At 40.6% G+C, this 16656-nt stretch overlaps 1 protein-coding gene across 7 annotated transcripts in view; it reads right to left on the bottom strand.

The window, feature by feature from the left end:
- The window catches only part of EXOC6 (exocyst complex component 6), an 86188-nt gene extending 70065 nt beyond the window's left edge, over positions 1-16123 (bottom strand). For 4 of the 7 annotated variants that reach the window (XM_072931123.1, XM_030276106.4, XM_072931122.1 and 1 more), the window contains exon 1: positions 15928-16123. In XM_072931123.1, the coding sequence (XP_072787224.1) occupies positions 15928-16049 (122 nt within the window). In that variant the 5' untranslated portion in view covers positions 16050-16123. Of the gene's footprint in view, positions 1-13722; positions 13879-15927 lie in introns of those variants that run through there. The other 3 variants (XM_072931124.1, XM_072931125.1, XM_030276107.4) reach the window with 1 other exon arrangement.
- Between the last annotated feature and the right edge of the window lie 533 nt (positions 16124-16656).

Genomic DNA, 16656 nt, shown 5'->3' on the forward strand with positions numbered 1-16656 from the left:
GACAGAACTGCTTGCCTTTACAAAAATAAATCATCAGCGTATTTTTTTTTAAATTCACACTTTGTATCACAACTTTCTCATCTAGGTGAGAAGAAGATAAATAAACAGGTTTATTGACTCCCTTAGGACACTGTCCTCTGAGAACACTTCACACATGCAGTTTCAGAGGCTTCAGAACATCTGGCCTAAAACATCATCCTTTTTAAGAATATAAGTGTACCCTGGAGATCCAAGCCATCTTTGGCCATGGATAGAAATTATGCTTTTCCTCAAAACCACAAACACAACTGAGACAATACAGACGCGATTTACCTCTTAGGGAACATCACAGTTTACTTCTGATACTGAAGCTCATTTTCCATATATACACTTATTTCAAAGATTACCTATAGCTATCTAAATAAAGTAATTGCTACCTCTTAATAATTATCTGAAAGTGTACATTTCAACAGTTTACACTGAAACAGACGCTGATAACAATTCACCACTTTTGAGAGCTAAATTATCAAGCAGACAAATCATCAATAATGCAGCATCTTAGAGAGACATGAAATCCTAAAAGCATCCTAGAGATAATTCTTTAAAATCACAAGAGAAAATTAACTGAATGTACAACACACACAAAGTTCTGTTGGAAAGCAAGTGAGGAAGTATTTCCCCTTCTAGGTCCATTTCTTCAGGAGATGACAATCACAATTGCAGATGCATTTATGTCTACCCCATAAATCTCTCTCTCACTGCAAATTGCTTCACATCAAGCAGTAGGGAGTGTCATGCTTAGGATACCAAAGGAATTGTTACATGTGTAGTATGCAGTTCTTTCAATTTTTGTTTACATTTATACACCTCTGAATGAAGAGCCCTAAGGATCCTCTTCAGCTTTACGGGCCCCTGAAGTGAATGCTGATGGTCTGAAATACAGCATAAACTTGAACTGTGTCAAACTGAAAGACATTATTAGTTTTTATTAAAACTGCTTTCAACCTCTGATCTGCACAACTATAGACTACTAGTGGTTGATTCATACCATAAAACTTTGACAACGACAGGTTTTTTTCTTGGTACGAGTCTTCAGACTGGATAAAAACAGGTGAAAACCACTAATGTTGGAGACAGAAGTTTATATTTGATTTTGACACCCAAAATACCCAAACCAACACAACGTTATCACCTTAATTTCCAATTTGGAATGAGAGAACTTTAACTTGAGTGACTACTTAGCCACCAGCACGGCAAAATCAGTGATAGGACAGGTACTGATTTCTTTCCTAATCGACAGGGCAAGCAGGGAACCCATGAGGAGCATAAGCAGAGCTGAACAACTTTCCTGGCAATGTGTAGCAGATATCTGTCTATATTCCCAGAACTCTGTATATAAACTGAGATGCTTTTTTTTTTTTTTTTTTGACTCATTCTGACAATTGGATGAGTCATATTAATGCCAGTCTAGATAAAAAGAAGATAGTGTAGAAACTACTCAAAAAAGGCAAAAAATAAACTAGGAGCAGTCAGAGAGTGACCTAAAGAAGAAAAGTGTCTGAGTTCACCGGATACATTTTATTGCAATCTTGATCTTTCTTACCAGGCAGGCTGAAGGGAGAACAACAAGCATAAACAGATTTGAATTCAGGTCACAAGAAATAACAAAGGAGAATTTGCAGATATGCAACTACTTTCCAATTGAAAACAGTAAGATAAGTTTACTTTATATGGTAAAAAACTTTCCTAAAACTTTTACTTTGAAAACTGAAACACAATATGAAAACCATGTATTTAATAGGTCTTATTGAAGACTTTTTGTGTTTACATGCAAAAATATACAGAAGCACCAGAGGGCACCATCCTATGCACGAAAATACCCATGGTTAAGTAATCAAAAAATCTCAAGAGAACTAAAACTTAACATGCCAAGGATTCCACACAACCTTTCAAAAAATTAATATTCAAAAAATTATCCTGAAATCATCTTTATCATTCTAAGTGAGCATTATAAATGTCTTCACAAATGATTACAGGATCACTTCAAAAATATATTTCTGCTATCATTTCATACTATTATTTCTGTGCACACAATCAGGATATATGTCCTTAAATGCCTGAATGTAGGTGGGAGTAAAAGAAGACAAGAATTTCACAAGGAGGGAAATAAAAAGTTAGAAGCAAAAAAAAGAAATTAATTTAATACATTGACTGGACTACTGGAAGGGCAGACAATGGAAGTGCATATAGACTATTTTGGAAGTTTAGCAAATACCCCATATTTGCTTTTTCCCCACCTCATCTCCAGTCTAGCTTCACATCTATGGCCTCTACACCAGAAAATTACAATAACCAGACCTAAGTACAAATTCTACTGTAGTCTTCTTGTTTTAGCTTAGAAAAATAGATATCAAGAATAATCAGAATGGGAACTAAAGTAATTTTGTCTCATATCTATAGCAATAGCTGTAACTTTTCAAAGGGGAGAAGAATTGCTCAGAAACTCAGGCTTCAGGCCAAAAAAATGAACTTGAAGAATTTATTTTATTAAAAATAAAATCTCTATACTTTCATAAGAAAATAGTAATGCAGAAGAAAATATGAATTCCTGGTTGGTGATAACTCTCTCACTTAAAAATCATTACTAGAGCAGTCTAATAAATAAAAGAAAAGTAACATTTAAGAAATTCCTTTGGAGTTTTAAAAAAAAAAATTTGTATTTCTTAAAGGCTTTGGGATATTTTTGTGTGTTCTTGCAAATGGGTAATGATTGAACTTTTAATGGCAATCCATAATCAGGAAAGACAAATCTGAGCTTATGGAGCATTACTGTAAACTTTTTGATAGAACAATTCTAGTAATTATTTATAGGAGGTTCTAGCAGCAGCAGAGACTTTTAAAACAGATCATGTCTTTTGAAATAGCCAAAAAACATGTCAGAAAAAAACCCCAAACCAGGACAAAGAAACTCCTTATTAATGACTTGCCACCTTTCACCATTTTCACACCTCCCCCCAGCCCATCCTGTTCTGTCCCATTTCTAGGATGAATTGCAGATTTCCCCACCCCTGCCTATATTGCCACAAAGTCTTTCATTTCCTGATTACACAAGACATATGAAGCAATTAAAAACTGTATGTACACATTCTTTTCAGGATACTGATAACCACCCAGTAAGTGCCAATCAGTCACAGCTCCACGAATGCTGTGACAATGACAGGAATTACACGTATCTGTACAAGAGTTGTACAAGTCTGACATGGAATGTAAGTCTTGACCATGCAACTTCTGACCTTCAACGGAAGGAAGAGAAAAAGATTCATTTATAGAGCTTCAAATTAAGCACCATGGGGGAAAAAAATTACTGATTACTTTGATCAATTACATGAAGGCAGAAAAAAAAAGTCCCCCCAATCATGCACTTTTTATTCAATTTTTCAAAGTAATACTTTAAACAAAACACACACGCAAATATATCAACTCTCAAATGAGGAAACTGTGCTTATGGATAATAATGTTTTTAGAATTCATATCTTGCTACCAATGCCAATTTTGTCCTGATGCTAGAAATGGCTCACAACTAGTTCCTGTACACACAATGCAAGAAGTAACCCTCTAGATGCTCTCCCTATTTCTCCTTTCATTGAAATAAAATCCCAAAATGAAACAACAACAAAGCTATACTAAATAAAAATTTAAAACAAAGTAATAGTTTGCACAATGAGTTTAGTGGGATCAGTGCAGCAGAAAACACTGGCATTGCAAATTAAGATTCTGACCTTACTACAGCCCTGTCACACTGTGACTATAACCATGGCATCCCTAACCATGATAGAGTATCACACACTCCATTTGAGCTGCAATTTCACAGGAAACACTGCAAAAACTTCCTTTGTCCTACAATATACAAAGATATTTTCTGTTTACACAAGCTGCAAACTTCGTAAGGATTTTTCCATGGAGTAATTTCATATAGGTGGCTGCATACACCCTAAAAAGCTTTATAAAATAATGTCCAGGTGTTTCCTGTAATTCAATTGCAGTTATGGTAATAAGCACATTTCTTAAAACCTAAGCAGCCTTTCAATGCCAGATGCCACCCATGTTCCAGTTCTGCCATTCTTATTCATAATAACATCTCACCACTCTATTTAAAAGCTCACATTACATGCCAGAACAACACAAAACTCAGCTACGGCCTATTCAGAGAAAAGATTTTATTAATCTTAGTTTAGCTGCTATGCTTTGCTTGCCTGGTTTTCCTGGATGTGCAATTTCTGTCAATTGTTCTCACTAATAGTATCCTGTTTCTATGAGCAGGAAAGGGCTGAGTACAGTTTGTTAGTTAACATTACTTCCTATAAGCAGGGTCCTTATTCTGTAGTAGCAGCATTAGAGCATTCATTGTTCATGCTGGATAAGCAATGGCTCACGCTGATGGCTGTTAATGGACATCCTCTGCAGCGAACACCAACTGATAATCAGTACACCCAGATTTGCAATAGACTTCCTCCTTCCTGTTTTTACACTGCTGACCAAGGAGATGCCTCTTCCTGCTGAGCCTTTGTGCGACTTACCGATGTATGAAGTAAGAAACTGAAAAACAAGTGCTGCACTACCACTTTTTTCCTAATTTTGTGTTGTAATAGTAGATAAAAAGGCAGCAGAGGAAACAGCAGTTTCGCTCGCTTTGGTACTGGCTATCGCCAGGGAACGAAGCGCCAAGTTTGGCCATCTGTTTCATATTCCTAAATGGATACAAGTGGATGGAGTTGGAACCTACGTTATTTCATAGAATATAAAGTAGGAAACTGAAGTCTATATAGCAGTATTTTTATCTTCCTTTAATATTTCCAGAGACTGTTGTTACATAAATTGTTATATTTTAGGAGCAATGGATTAATCTGTAAACCAAATTGTGAGCTTTTAAGTTCTTTTTAAAAATTTGATGAGATTTCTATTACACGTGTACAAGAAATAACTAGGCCTCCATTACAACCTCTAGCTAATCTGTCAACTTTATCTAGAGCACTTGAGACATAATATTCTAGATAAATACACACCAATATTTTGGAAGAAAATAAATTTCAAATTTCAACAACCTCATCTGTCTCTTCACAAGACATATGAAACAGAACAGAATATTTAATGTCAGAAATGTGTAAGTTACTTATTTCAATAGGCTTTGAATATCAACATTACACAGATGTAAATACATGATTTCAGACATTTAAGAAGTTCCAGATAAAATAAAATACCTAGTAATTAAAGTTTCAAAACCAATTGGATTAATAATGTATTCTATTCAATCCAGATCAAACCGAACAATCCTTTCCTGCATCACACTCCTCTGCAGACATATAACCAAAGCATGTCTTTTACAATGATTTTGTATTATTCATTTTTGTAAATTCTATGAGCTCACATAGCCTATACATATAAATCATCATGTATTTAATTAATGTAAAACAGTCTGTGCTGTATATTCTTTGCATATCTCCCAGGATCACTGAAGAAAGTAAAACATGACTTCTAAAAAAAGTCTGTTTTCAATTCAGAAGCTGAACTGAAACCCAGTGTTCCTCTCAGTTAGGAAGCCATTAAGAGTGTTGATGCAACTAACTCCAGTTCTCTACCTGCTTGATGAACAAACTAAGAAAATCTGTTAATTTCTTTGCAGCTTCCTAAGTTTATGAAACATACCAGAACAAATATACAATATAAAACAGTATCTGCTGTTTTACTTTTACATTGAAATTAACTGAAAACAAAACTTGTAAGAAAACATTGTTTCTATGAACAAAACAGGGTAAAAATCCTTCAAAGCCATTCTATGCCTAAAGAAGTGTGCAAACTGAGAAAGTCCCAAAACTTTGATAGGTTAAACACTTCCTTTTGAAGCTGAAATGTCTCAAAAGTATCCCCCAGGTACATATATGACAGTATATGCTTTATTAATTTTGTATAACTCTGATTCACAGGAGAATTGCAAGTTACACTCACTGCAATTTTGCAAGCAAATTCCTTTCCCTGAGACACAGTGAAAATCCCACTCACAGTATTAGAATTGAACACTTTTCTCATGCTATATTAAAAAAAAAAATCCCCAGCGTCTTTTAGGTCTTCTCTGTCCAATCCCACATCTTTCCATCAAGGCTGATGCACTCTAAAATCTGTTTCCTTCCTTCTTAATACCTCTGTCAGTGATTAAGTTCTCTACTAGTTTGCTATTGCTGGCAAAGGTTGAGGTACGGAAGGGCTTCAGCCAGGCTCCAGGAGAGATCATTAACCCCTTCCTGCACAGGAAGGACCCAGTTTTTCAGGAGTACAGATAGCTCTGTACTGGACATGTACAAGATGAGGAAGAGAAGCATTGTTGAAAATACTTCATCGAGCTGAACCTCAAATTGAACTGTTTTGTTATACCAAGCTCTGTGCTGACAGGGATTAGGTTTGGGGTTTCAAACATGACCAGAAAATAGGCAGAAAGACTAGCCACACCTAGATCTTACAACTAGCCACCACAAGTCTTTCAGAAAGATAAAATCTCATGTGATTATCTGATGCTGATGCAAAGCTAGCACTGTATTTCTGAATGAGTTAGTACTTAATAGTTTACTACAACCCATAAAAATAGTTCCCTATTTGCAAATCCTTTTCTGGCATTATCTTAAAAGCACATTATTTAAGACATATTAATCCTCTTCAATTTGAATGAGCTCATTTTAGTAGTATAATACATAAAATGCAACATGACAAAGCCTGCAAATACACCAGCACTTACCAATTAAAACCAGATTTATATTTAACTGAATTATGCTAGGGCTCCTCAGGTAGATATCACTGGTTCAGCCACACACAAATAAAGCTGGAGCACAGGCTGTGCTGTTGGCTTCCAAAAAAAAATCTACAAAGAAGTAAGCACCAGTGTGACTGGCATTTGTGAAGAATGTCAAATTATGCACTTCCTATGCACATGGCAGGTCCAAAATCTGGGTCACCAGACACTTAATAAAATCAACTTGATGAACAAGTCAATGAAGAGATGACAGGAATAAGAACTGGCTTCTCTGAATTTAACTGATGTAAGAGTGCACAAGCATAAGCCGGTCATATGAAAAGAAGTCTGAATTTAAATTAAACAGTGACACAAAGTGCATGAAACATCTATTAAGTACACTATTCTGATGATGATGTATCACATGATTCCCCTATTTTAAAAGCTTTAATTTATTTTAAAATTTGTTCCCTAAAGACTAGGACAATTCCAAGCTCTTTGATAATGCCTGTGAAATTGGAGAGAGCTGTTTCAGAACAATTCACACAGGTTACTAGCTAGGTTAAAGCTTCACTTGGCAGTTGCCCATTTGGAAATCACTGCAAGAACTGAGTCAGAAGCTGATGTGTGAAATGTTAAAAGATCAAGATAACCTGATTTGCAGACACATATTTCAGGACAAATTTAATCAGCATTGAACCTAAAGATTTTTTCAAAACAACAAATAAAAAAAGCAGTGCAGATATGATTACCTGTGAATAGTTTCATCAGGCTTTATAAAAACTTGAAAAGTAATACGTTGAAACTTGCAGCAATGCGATTCCTTATAAAATACTTTTGCTACCCATGGCAAATATGACTAGGCTATAGAAAAATCAGAACTGCAGTTCTGCTGCTGTATGCCAGATTAATCAGTTTGCAGCACACACTCTTTGTATGCCCTTTTGACTCTATATAATGGACACTCTATATAATTCATAGCAATACACATCACACAGACAGTTGCTTTATCTGACTGTTGTCTTTCAACTTAAGTACTTGGAATACCATCAAATCCTACACTAAATAACAAAATTTGCGACTGACACTACAAGCAATCCTCTATTTTTTTAGGATACACTGGTTCACAGCAACCTGGTCATTCTCCTTACTCCACAACAATCCAGTTACAAAACAGAAATTAGCTATTATAATAAACTGATATATAAATATATGTGCTGGTTTAGGCTGGAGTTGAGTTAATTTTCTTCACATGGCTGGTATGGGGCTGTTTTGGATTTGTGCTGCACTCAGGGCTGATAACAGAGATGTTGCTGTCATTGCTGAGCAGGGCTCACACAGAGCCAAGGCCTTTTCGTGCTGCCACCCTGGCCAGGAGGCTGGGGGGAGACACAGCCAGGACAGGTGACCCCAACTGACCAAAGGGCTATTCCAGAGCAGATGCCATCATGCTCAGTACACAAAGTGGGGAAAAGGAGGAAGGGAGGAGACATTTGGAGTGATGACCTTTTGCCACAACAGCCCCCTGCAGCACTACAGGCTGGGAACAGAGTGGCTGGACAATGCCCAGGCACAAAGGGACCTGGGGGTACTGGTCGACAGCCAACTGGACATGAGCCAGCAGTGTGCCCTAGTGGCCAAGAAGGCCAAGGCCATCCTGGCCTGTACCAGGAACAGCGTGGCCAGCAGGAGAAGGGAGGTCATCCTTCCCCTGTTCTCAGCACTGGTGAGGGCACACCTCGAGTGCTGTGTCCAGTTCTGGCCCCTCAGTTTGGGGGGATGTTGAGATGCTCGAGTGCATCCAGAGAAGTGCAATGAGGCTGGTGAGGGGCTTGGAGCACAAGCCCTGTGAGGAATGACTGAGAGAGCTGGGGGTGTTTAGCCTGGAGAAAAGAGATTCAGAGGTGACCTTGTCACTCTCTACAACTTCCTGAAAGGTGAGTGTAGTCAGGTGGGGGTTTGTCTCTTTCTCCAGGCAGCAGCTGACAGAATGAGAGGACAGAGCTGTGCCAGGAGAAGTTTACATTAGAGATCAGGAAAAAATTCTTCACTGAAAGAGTGACTGGGCACTGGAATTGTCTGTCCAGAAAGGAGTGGAATTATTGCCCCTGCATGTGTTCAAAAAAAAGACTGGATGTGGCACTTAGTGCTATGGTTTAGTTAATGAGGAGGTGTTAGATCATAGGTTGGACTCAATGATATCAAAGGTCTTTTCCAACCTAGTTCATTCTGTGTTCCAGAGTAACCACTACTTGTGACAGGGTCCTGCTGTCATGGACATGACTGAACAGCTGTCTCCCCATGGGATGCAGTGAATTCAGTCCTTGCTTGGCTTGTGTGTGCAGCCTTTGCTTCCCCTATCAAACTGTTTCTACCCCAGCCCACAAGTTTCCCAGCTTCTACCCTTCTGATTCTCTCCCCCATGCTGCAGGTGAGGGAGTGAATGAGCAGCTAGGTGGGCTTTGCAGTCTCAGCTCAGTGCTGCTTTTATCAGTGCAATGCAGTCCCTGATCAGTGGAAGGTGACTGCAGCATGCTGCAGCATCAGACAGAAACACATCAACTGAAAGGTGCTAGTGGGTGTGATTTCTTCAACCAGAGACAACAGGACAGCAAAATGTCTTCACATGAGGCTCTCTAAGAACTCTGCAAAGAAGTTTCATGGCCAGCACAACTTAAAGCAACCTAGAAGATGCACTAACATCTACCAAGCAACAGCTTTGTGATGACAGATTTCAGAAAGAGAGAATTGAATTGAAAGCATTTTTACATTGACTTTTAAGGAGCACTTTCCAAGTTGTGATTGTCAGTTAAAGCTACAGGGTACATTCTGCTTATAAATAGATACATCAATAGACACAGCACCTCCTTATCAACTTCACCTTAGCAACAGAACTTCCATTATCAAATCCCCCACAGTTTTTATATTTAATTAGTCTTTTGTATTTTTGTTCAGTCAACGGATTGTGGGCCTGGAGGTACTCCCCTGACAGGCTGTGTATGTACGGGAATCACAGAACACTGAAGACTTAGTGACGCAAAGCTCACAAGATGAAGTGTTCAGAGAAAGTCTTCCATGAAATATTTTGCTTATGAAATATTTTGCCAAGCTCGAGTTTAAGAGGTAATTAATCTTTTTTAGAAAAAAAAGCTTTGAAATACTACACATTACCACACACTCAAAGAAACTCATATCTATAGTAGACAGGGCACTGGCAGAACAACTTCTACTCTGTCAAGTTCCACTTTGACCTTTTTCAACCAACTATAAACTAACCATCATATAAGGTCAATTATTTTCTTCTAAAGATAATTTGTCTTACTAGCTACCACAGCAAGTCCAAATGACTATTCAAGAAGCGCTAAACACAGAGTTCAGCAAGGGCCTTACATTTTTTGTTATTAAGTTTCTGATTTTTCTGTTGTGGTTGTTGAGAGGATTATGGAAATTACCTTTCTTTCTTTGTATTCTTCCACATCCTTTCAAAGATTAGAAATGAGATAGTTCTCCCTGAGAGAAGCTCAAAAGTATGCATGCAACATGAATTATACAATATTAACATGTTCTATAAAAAGGTGAGAGTGATGAGCCTCTAACAAGTTTTGTCATTAATCTCATTTTGTTAGCTATTAAAGTAAAAAAGATGCTGATAAAAGCTTCACAGAGTCTGATGAAAAAAAAAATCCTGGCTTGCTATAGACACAGTCTTCCTATTTAATGAAAGGCATGTTGGCTTAGGTCTCGCTTATAATGATTCAGCATGTGTTACTGAATTTAGAGATGCAAGTAAAATAGCAGCAAATTTAAATCAATAAATTAATCCAGTTAAAATCTAAAAAGGAAATTAATTTAATTCAATACAATCTCTTCATTTCTTGAGATGCAGAGCAGTCTTTAGGAGCTTATTCTCCTAAATAGTAAATAATCCCAACTGCACTAGCTGTATGCCGATTACTCCTATAAAGCACCTGCATTTCACATTCCTCTTTATGGGTAGATCTCAGCAGTAGAAAATCATCTGCAGGATCAGTCTGTATGTTGTTCCTTACCTGTAAATTACACACGAAACCATTATATATCAATAAATGTTATTATTTCTTATATCATAAGAACAAGTGCTGCCACTTCTATAGCAGGGTAGGAAACAGCACCATGGCAGGGACAGCTATACCCAACCAGCAAGCAAAACACTGAAGAAAAAAAGGAGCAAAAATGTGTTTCCATGGAATCTAAATATGGCCCACAAGAAAAATGTACACTTCCTTCATGAAGCATGGATGCACTACGAAGACATTAATATCTTGATATTAACAATTAAGAATAAGTCAGATCTTGCATATCCTACAATCTTCAGCATTTAATATTACCTCATGCTACTTATCCGACCACTCACCTCAAGTCCTTCTTTTGTTCTGCTATTTAAGTAGATATGTTGGTACTTTATTTGATGTGGCAATGCTGTAAATATTCTCCTAGCATTACAACCCAGAGATTAAAAAAATATTCCATTTCACATAATGAAATTAATGTAATCTCAGTCATTACGTGAGAGAACTGGCTTCAATAGCTTCTGTGACTAGAAATCAATGGATCACTTCATGTTGTAGCCTTATGCAACTGCACGTAGAATTACTCATTTCTTTGATTCATACTGTTTAGCAAGTAAAACCTAGTTCTGATGCAGAAAATAATGCTCCATTTTACGTTCATGCTTCTTTCATTGAAATAGATCTTGTAATTTGATGTGGGATTTCAGACTTTTCAGTTTCACATAGCAATTCACAAATTGTAACACAGCTGAGCAGACAGCTCAAGTTTTGATCTTAAATACTGCTGTTCTCAGGAAGTAGAAGCATATTTCTGTGGTGTTGGCTGGACTTCTTTCAAAACAGTCAGCCAGGTGTAACCACTCTTTCACCTAATACCTTTATTTGTAATTGAACACTAGAGGTTAAATCAGACCAACATCCACTTTTTCCCTAAAAATCCTGAAAGTCAGCAATGCAAAATTCCCTTACTGGAAAATCAGCGATAGAACAGAAACATGCGAAAAAATAAGAAATTAAATTTTAGTATTTATAAAAAAACATCAGCATCTTTTAAATGCTTAATATGGATAAGAGATTCACATGGTCCCTTCCCCACCCACACCTGTGGATGCCTTCTTCTGCTGTGTAGCCTAATACTCTGTCCTTTCTACAGGTTACTCTGATATAAGCTCTATACTGAAGATGGTGGCGAAACTGCAATTATATTTAACATTTTGTTGTGGTTTTTTGCAGGCATCAGCTTCAACCTGCCCGGGCTTGTTAGGTGAAACATGGTGAAACTGCCTCCAGGGACAGCTCAAGTCTGAAAGCATCCCAGCTACTTTCTCTCAGCCTAAGCCCACAGACCCTCACAGGTGAGGCTCCTTGTGATGCTCAGCTTCAGTATCTCCACACCGTATTTCCAAAAGCAGCTGTACTTAAGGAACATGAGGGGAGATGAGAGTGCAGTTGGCTCCAAGCTGACCTCCAAGGCCAGACTGAGCCAGCAAGCGGTCCCCGTGTGATGTCTACACAAGCCCACCACACTCCCCATGGGGGCTCTCAGAGGATTGATTAGCCCCAGCCTCACACAAATGCCCAGACTGCCACCTCCCACACAGCTTTAGAGGATCCACTATAGACACACTAGCTAACCTCAAAATCAACTGCTGTGATGTGCGAAATTACCCATTTGGCATGCAACAGAAACTTCTCTTCCACCAGTTCTCCAGATGGAATTCTCACTCATGTAGCCCATGTTCATCCTTTCCCAGCCGGGTCCACTCTCCAGCAGGCACCATTCCCACTGCAGGAAAAGCCAGCAGCACCATGCTCATTGCTCTGCAGCACGCTGCCACACAAACTGCCTTTTCCAGTTTTCTGCACACAGGCTCACTGTATCTTTTCAAAGAGATAACATTCAAATTCACAGTGCTCTCTCCCCAGTCTGGCTAGTGCCTATGCTTTTTTTTACTTCTTTCAGACATCTTTAGTTGGGGAAGCACCAGCAAAGCTCCATGATGTAGATCCCCTTTCCCCTGTGTTTCTCTATAACCCAATTCACTTTCCACAGGCCCTGCCCTTATCTCCCCAGCTCTAAGTGAAATGTACTTCCACATTTGCCTCTAACAGGAAAGGTTATGCAAAACCTTTTTTTCAAAATGCAGGCTAAGCCATTTGGCAGTATGTGGAATTGGAAGAAAAAGAGAGAAAACCAAACCACTGCAGTCATGGCATACCAGAAATCTTCTAAACACCGTCACATTTCCAAGGAAACTGACCAGGGTAGCAGGTATCAGACCGCATCATTAGAGGTTGCACAGTGGAGCCATACAACAGCCACCCATGATTCGGTTTCGGCCCCGTTCTCAGCACAGAGCCGGGGGTACCGGCACACCCCGAAGCTGACTCGTTCGTGCCCAAGTGCGGGCAGCAAAGCCCGGCACTGGGTCACGGCGGGCGCCCCAAGCCCGGCCATCCGCGCCGGGCCAGGGCCGCGCCGTCCCGAGGCCGCACTCCAGCCCCGCCGGAGCCGGGCCGTGCCCAGCTACCGCCCCGGTAGACAATGCCAGGGAGCGGCCAGCCGGAGCCGGGCCACGGCCGCCGTCTCCGCTCGGTCCCCCTTCCCTGTCAGAGCGGCGGCACGGCTTGACAGCCCCGCTCCCTGCCCGCCGCACCGGCCCCTTCCCTCCGCCCCGCAGCGCCCGGGACGGGGGGCGGCGGTCGGGCCCCCACGGAGCGGCACCGGGGGCTGCGCGTCCCCTCCGCATCCGGCGCGGCCGCTCCCGCCGGCGGCGCTGCGGCGGCCCCGCGCCGTCCCCGGGGAGCGGCTGTCAGAAAGCGCGGCCGGGCCGCGCCGCGGCTCCCCGGGCCGGCGAGCGGGCAGGGCGTGGGAGCCTCACCCGCCGGCGGCGCCGCGGCCCCCGCGCCCCGCACCTCAGGGTGGGTCCCACGCAGGCCGTGTCGGTGCTCTCGATCTCCTGCAGGATCCGATCATGCTCGGGGAGACTCTCCGCCATCTTGGATGGGAGGGACCCGGCGGCCGCGCCGCTGCGGGAGACGCCGAGGGAGGAGCGGCGGCGGAGCCCGGCGGGGGCCGGCGGCAGCAGCCGGGGAGGGTTTGCCGGTGCGCACGGGCAGCGGGGCGGCGGGCAGGGGGCAGGGGCAGGGGCAGGTGACGAGGCGCAGGTGGCGCCGAGCCGCGCTCTTCGGGTTTGCACCGGCTCGGCGGTGCTCTGCTGCCCTTGTCACGGCAGGGCTAGGCCGGGGGAGTGCGGCAAAGCCTCTCCGTCCCCGTGGCATCTCTGAGCGCTGGTGTCCGGCAGAGACCGCGGGCAGCTGCGCCTGCCCGGCCTCAGCCACTGCGGCCCGCTCGGGGCTCTGTGACAAGCGAGGGACGCGCAAAGTGCGGCCCCTGTCCCGCACGGACCGGCTACCCGCCCGCCGCACCGCGCTGCAGAGACGCCTTGAAGGCTTATAGGGTTCAACACGACCTTTTCCACTGAGCTAGTTCTGGTTTGGTCTTGTGGCTAGTTCATGGTGGGGACTTGTTTATTATTATTATTATTTGGTTTGTTTTGATTCGACCGCTCCCGCACATGCGGGCTGTGCCCGTCCCGGCAGGGAGGAAGGCACCGAGCCCTGAGCTCTGCGGGGGTTTCTGCATTCACGTTATGTCAGTCTTCATTCCTTCCATTCTTTACGTGATAGAAACTTGGAGATCGGGGTAAAAATAGAACAAAACCAAGACAAAACAAAAAAGTTTTGCACCTTTATATGCAGTGGCTTGCTGTGTTTGACTAGAAACTGACATCGTGTTTCCTAATGCTTTGTACAGCAAAGCGTCTTGTGTCAACGAAGGAGGAATAACCTATTTTCTATTCAAATTTTACACTTTGTGGCCTGTGGCCAGGGATTAATTAATTCTTGGTTTTTGCATGCTCAGGAGACAGGATGCACCTGCTTTCTGGGCAAAATGATCTGCACACAAGTGGGAAGTTCTTGTGAAGAAATAGGCCAGATATGTAAAATCAGGGTGATGTGTAGCTACATTTTCCAGTAAGGAACTGACAGCATTTGACAAATGTGAATGCATCAAGGTCTACAGTTACATTTGGCATCCTTCCAGTTACTGTTATCAAGCCCATCATCTCTCCTGCCCTGGTGCAACTACACCTGTACACGAGTTAATAAATGGCACCGAAGACAGTGCACATCTTGTCTATGCTTGTGCCTATATCATATTCAGTGTTGATTCAGATTGTTGATTCACCTACTAAATCAACAAGGACTATTCTGAATGTAGACAAGTGCTTACAAAGTGCATAATTAAAAAGAGGGAAAAATCCTACCACTTGTATTTCCTTCAAGAAATTACTCAAATGCTGTAACAGTTTTCCCACATTCCTTTTTTTTTCCCCATCACCAAAATACTGAAGTTATAGATTGACACATTTTTCAGGGTATATTTAATTTTCTTTTTTTAGCCTGATCGTTACTGCAACCTGACGCCTACAGTGCCAGGCAGGCTATTTTTAAAACTCTTCTACAAATACTGATGATATACCTAGACAAATTACATTGCAATCTTATATATATTACTTTTTTAAGGAGAAATATGCAGAGGAATTTCTTCAGTTGCACTTTTACCATTAAACAGTTTCCATAAGCTACAATTTAAAAAAATTTAAATCTTCAGCTATTTAGAAATATCAGCAGTAAAACCTTAAGTAGTTCTGTCTTTGGTGATTAAACAGAAGTTTCATTTATTAAAAATTTAAATTCTTTAAAATTTTAAATTCTTTAAAAATGTAGCTGTAAACTTTAAACTTAAAACACTGTTACGCAAAAAAGAAAATTTCACCTTGTTTTCATTTTTAAGAACACTTTCTTTTTTCACAAATCTGCAGCCAGCCATCAGAAACAGATCAGTTTGTCCAGGTGAAAAGAAAGAGCAGAGTAGGTGACCTTGGTTTGTAGTTTGTCACTTAGGGCCAATCACATTGAAAATAAGCTCAACTTTCTGGTAGGCTTCAGGGTCAGGAAAACAAAGTTTCTAATATATTGTGCTGACTGAAAGAACAACTATAGAATGGAACAAATCCATCAAAAAGAGTATAATACTATTAAAAAGAAGCATACCTTAAGGTGGTTCCAAGAGGCAGCTCAAAGGACTGGATCTCAGCAAGGGCATTTTCATATATCTGATCTTTATTTTCTTCTAGATAAAATTCTGAGAGATTTGACTTACTTTTCCTTGCCATAGAGTAGCATAAAACTAATCTAACTTTAGGAGAGGACTTTTATTCTGATTATTATAGTTGACTAAGTGGCTGTAGTCAGCAAAACCAAGCATAAAAAAAAAAGATCCTGTGCTAACCTCGTGACTCTTGAGGACTTTGTGTCCAAGAATGGTGCACAGCTGCTCTTTTCCTGTCTGCTGGTATCATTTGCCTCTTATGCACTACCCAGGCCTGCACAGTCTCTTTTGTGTGTGTGTCCAATATATATTAGTCTTAACAGCAAAATTCCTGCCAAAAAAATATTTTTGCATTTTTGAAATAAATATTAAACCTGAAATTTAGTCATTTTGAAAACACAACTTTAAAGGAATTTTAGACACTAGACATCAATGCTTAATTACTCCGATAAGTTTTATGAGATTAATTTTTTTAAATTACGCTTTCCTTTTGCTATATAAAAAGCTTGCACACAAGGACTTAGCTGGATTTATGAAAAAGGTTTATGGATCTCCTAAAGCAGATTAGAAAAACAGAAAAACATTTATGTTCTCATCATTTTCCTTTTCAGCATTAGTAGTTGCTACTTATAATAACAAATTGCAGAAAAGGCTTTGTGATAACTGTTGGG

This window comes from Taeniopygia guttata, chromosome 6 (assembly GCF_048771995.1).
Source record: "Taeniopygia guttata chromosome 6, bTaeGut7.mat, whole genome shotgun sequence".
Classification (NCBI taxonomy): Eukaryota; Metazoa; Chordata; class Aves; order Passeriformes; family Estrildidae; genus Taeniopygia; species Taeniopygia guttata.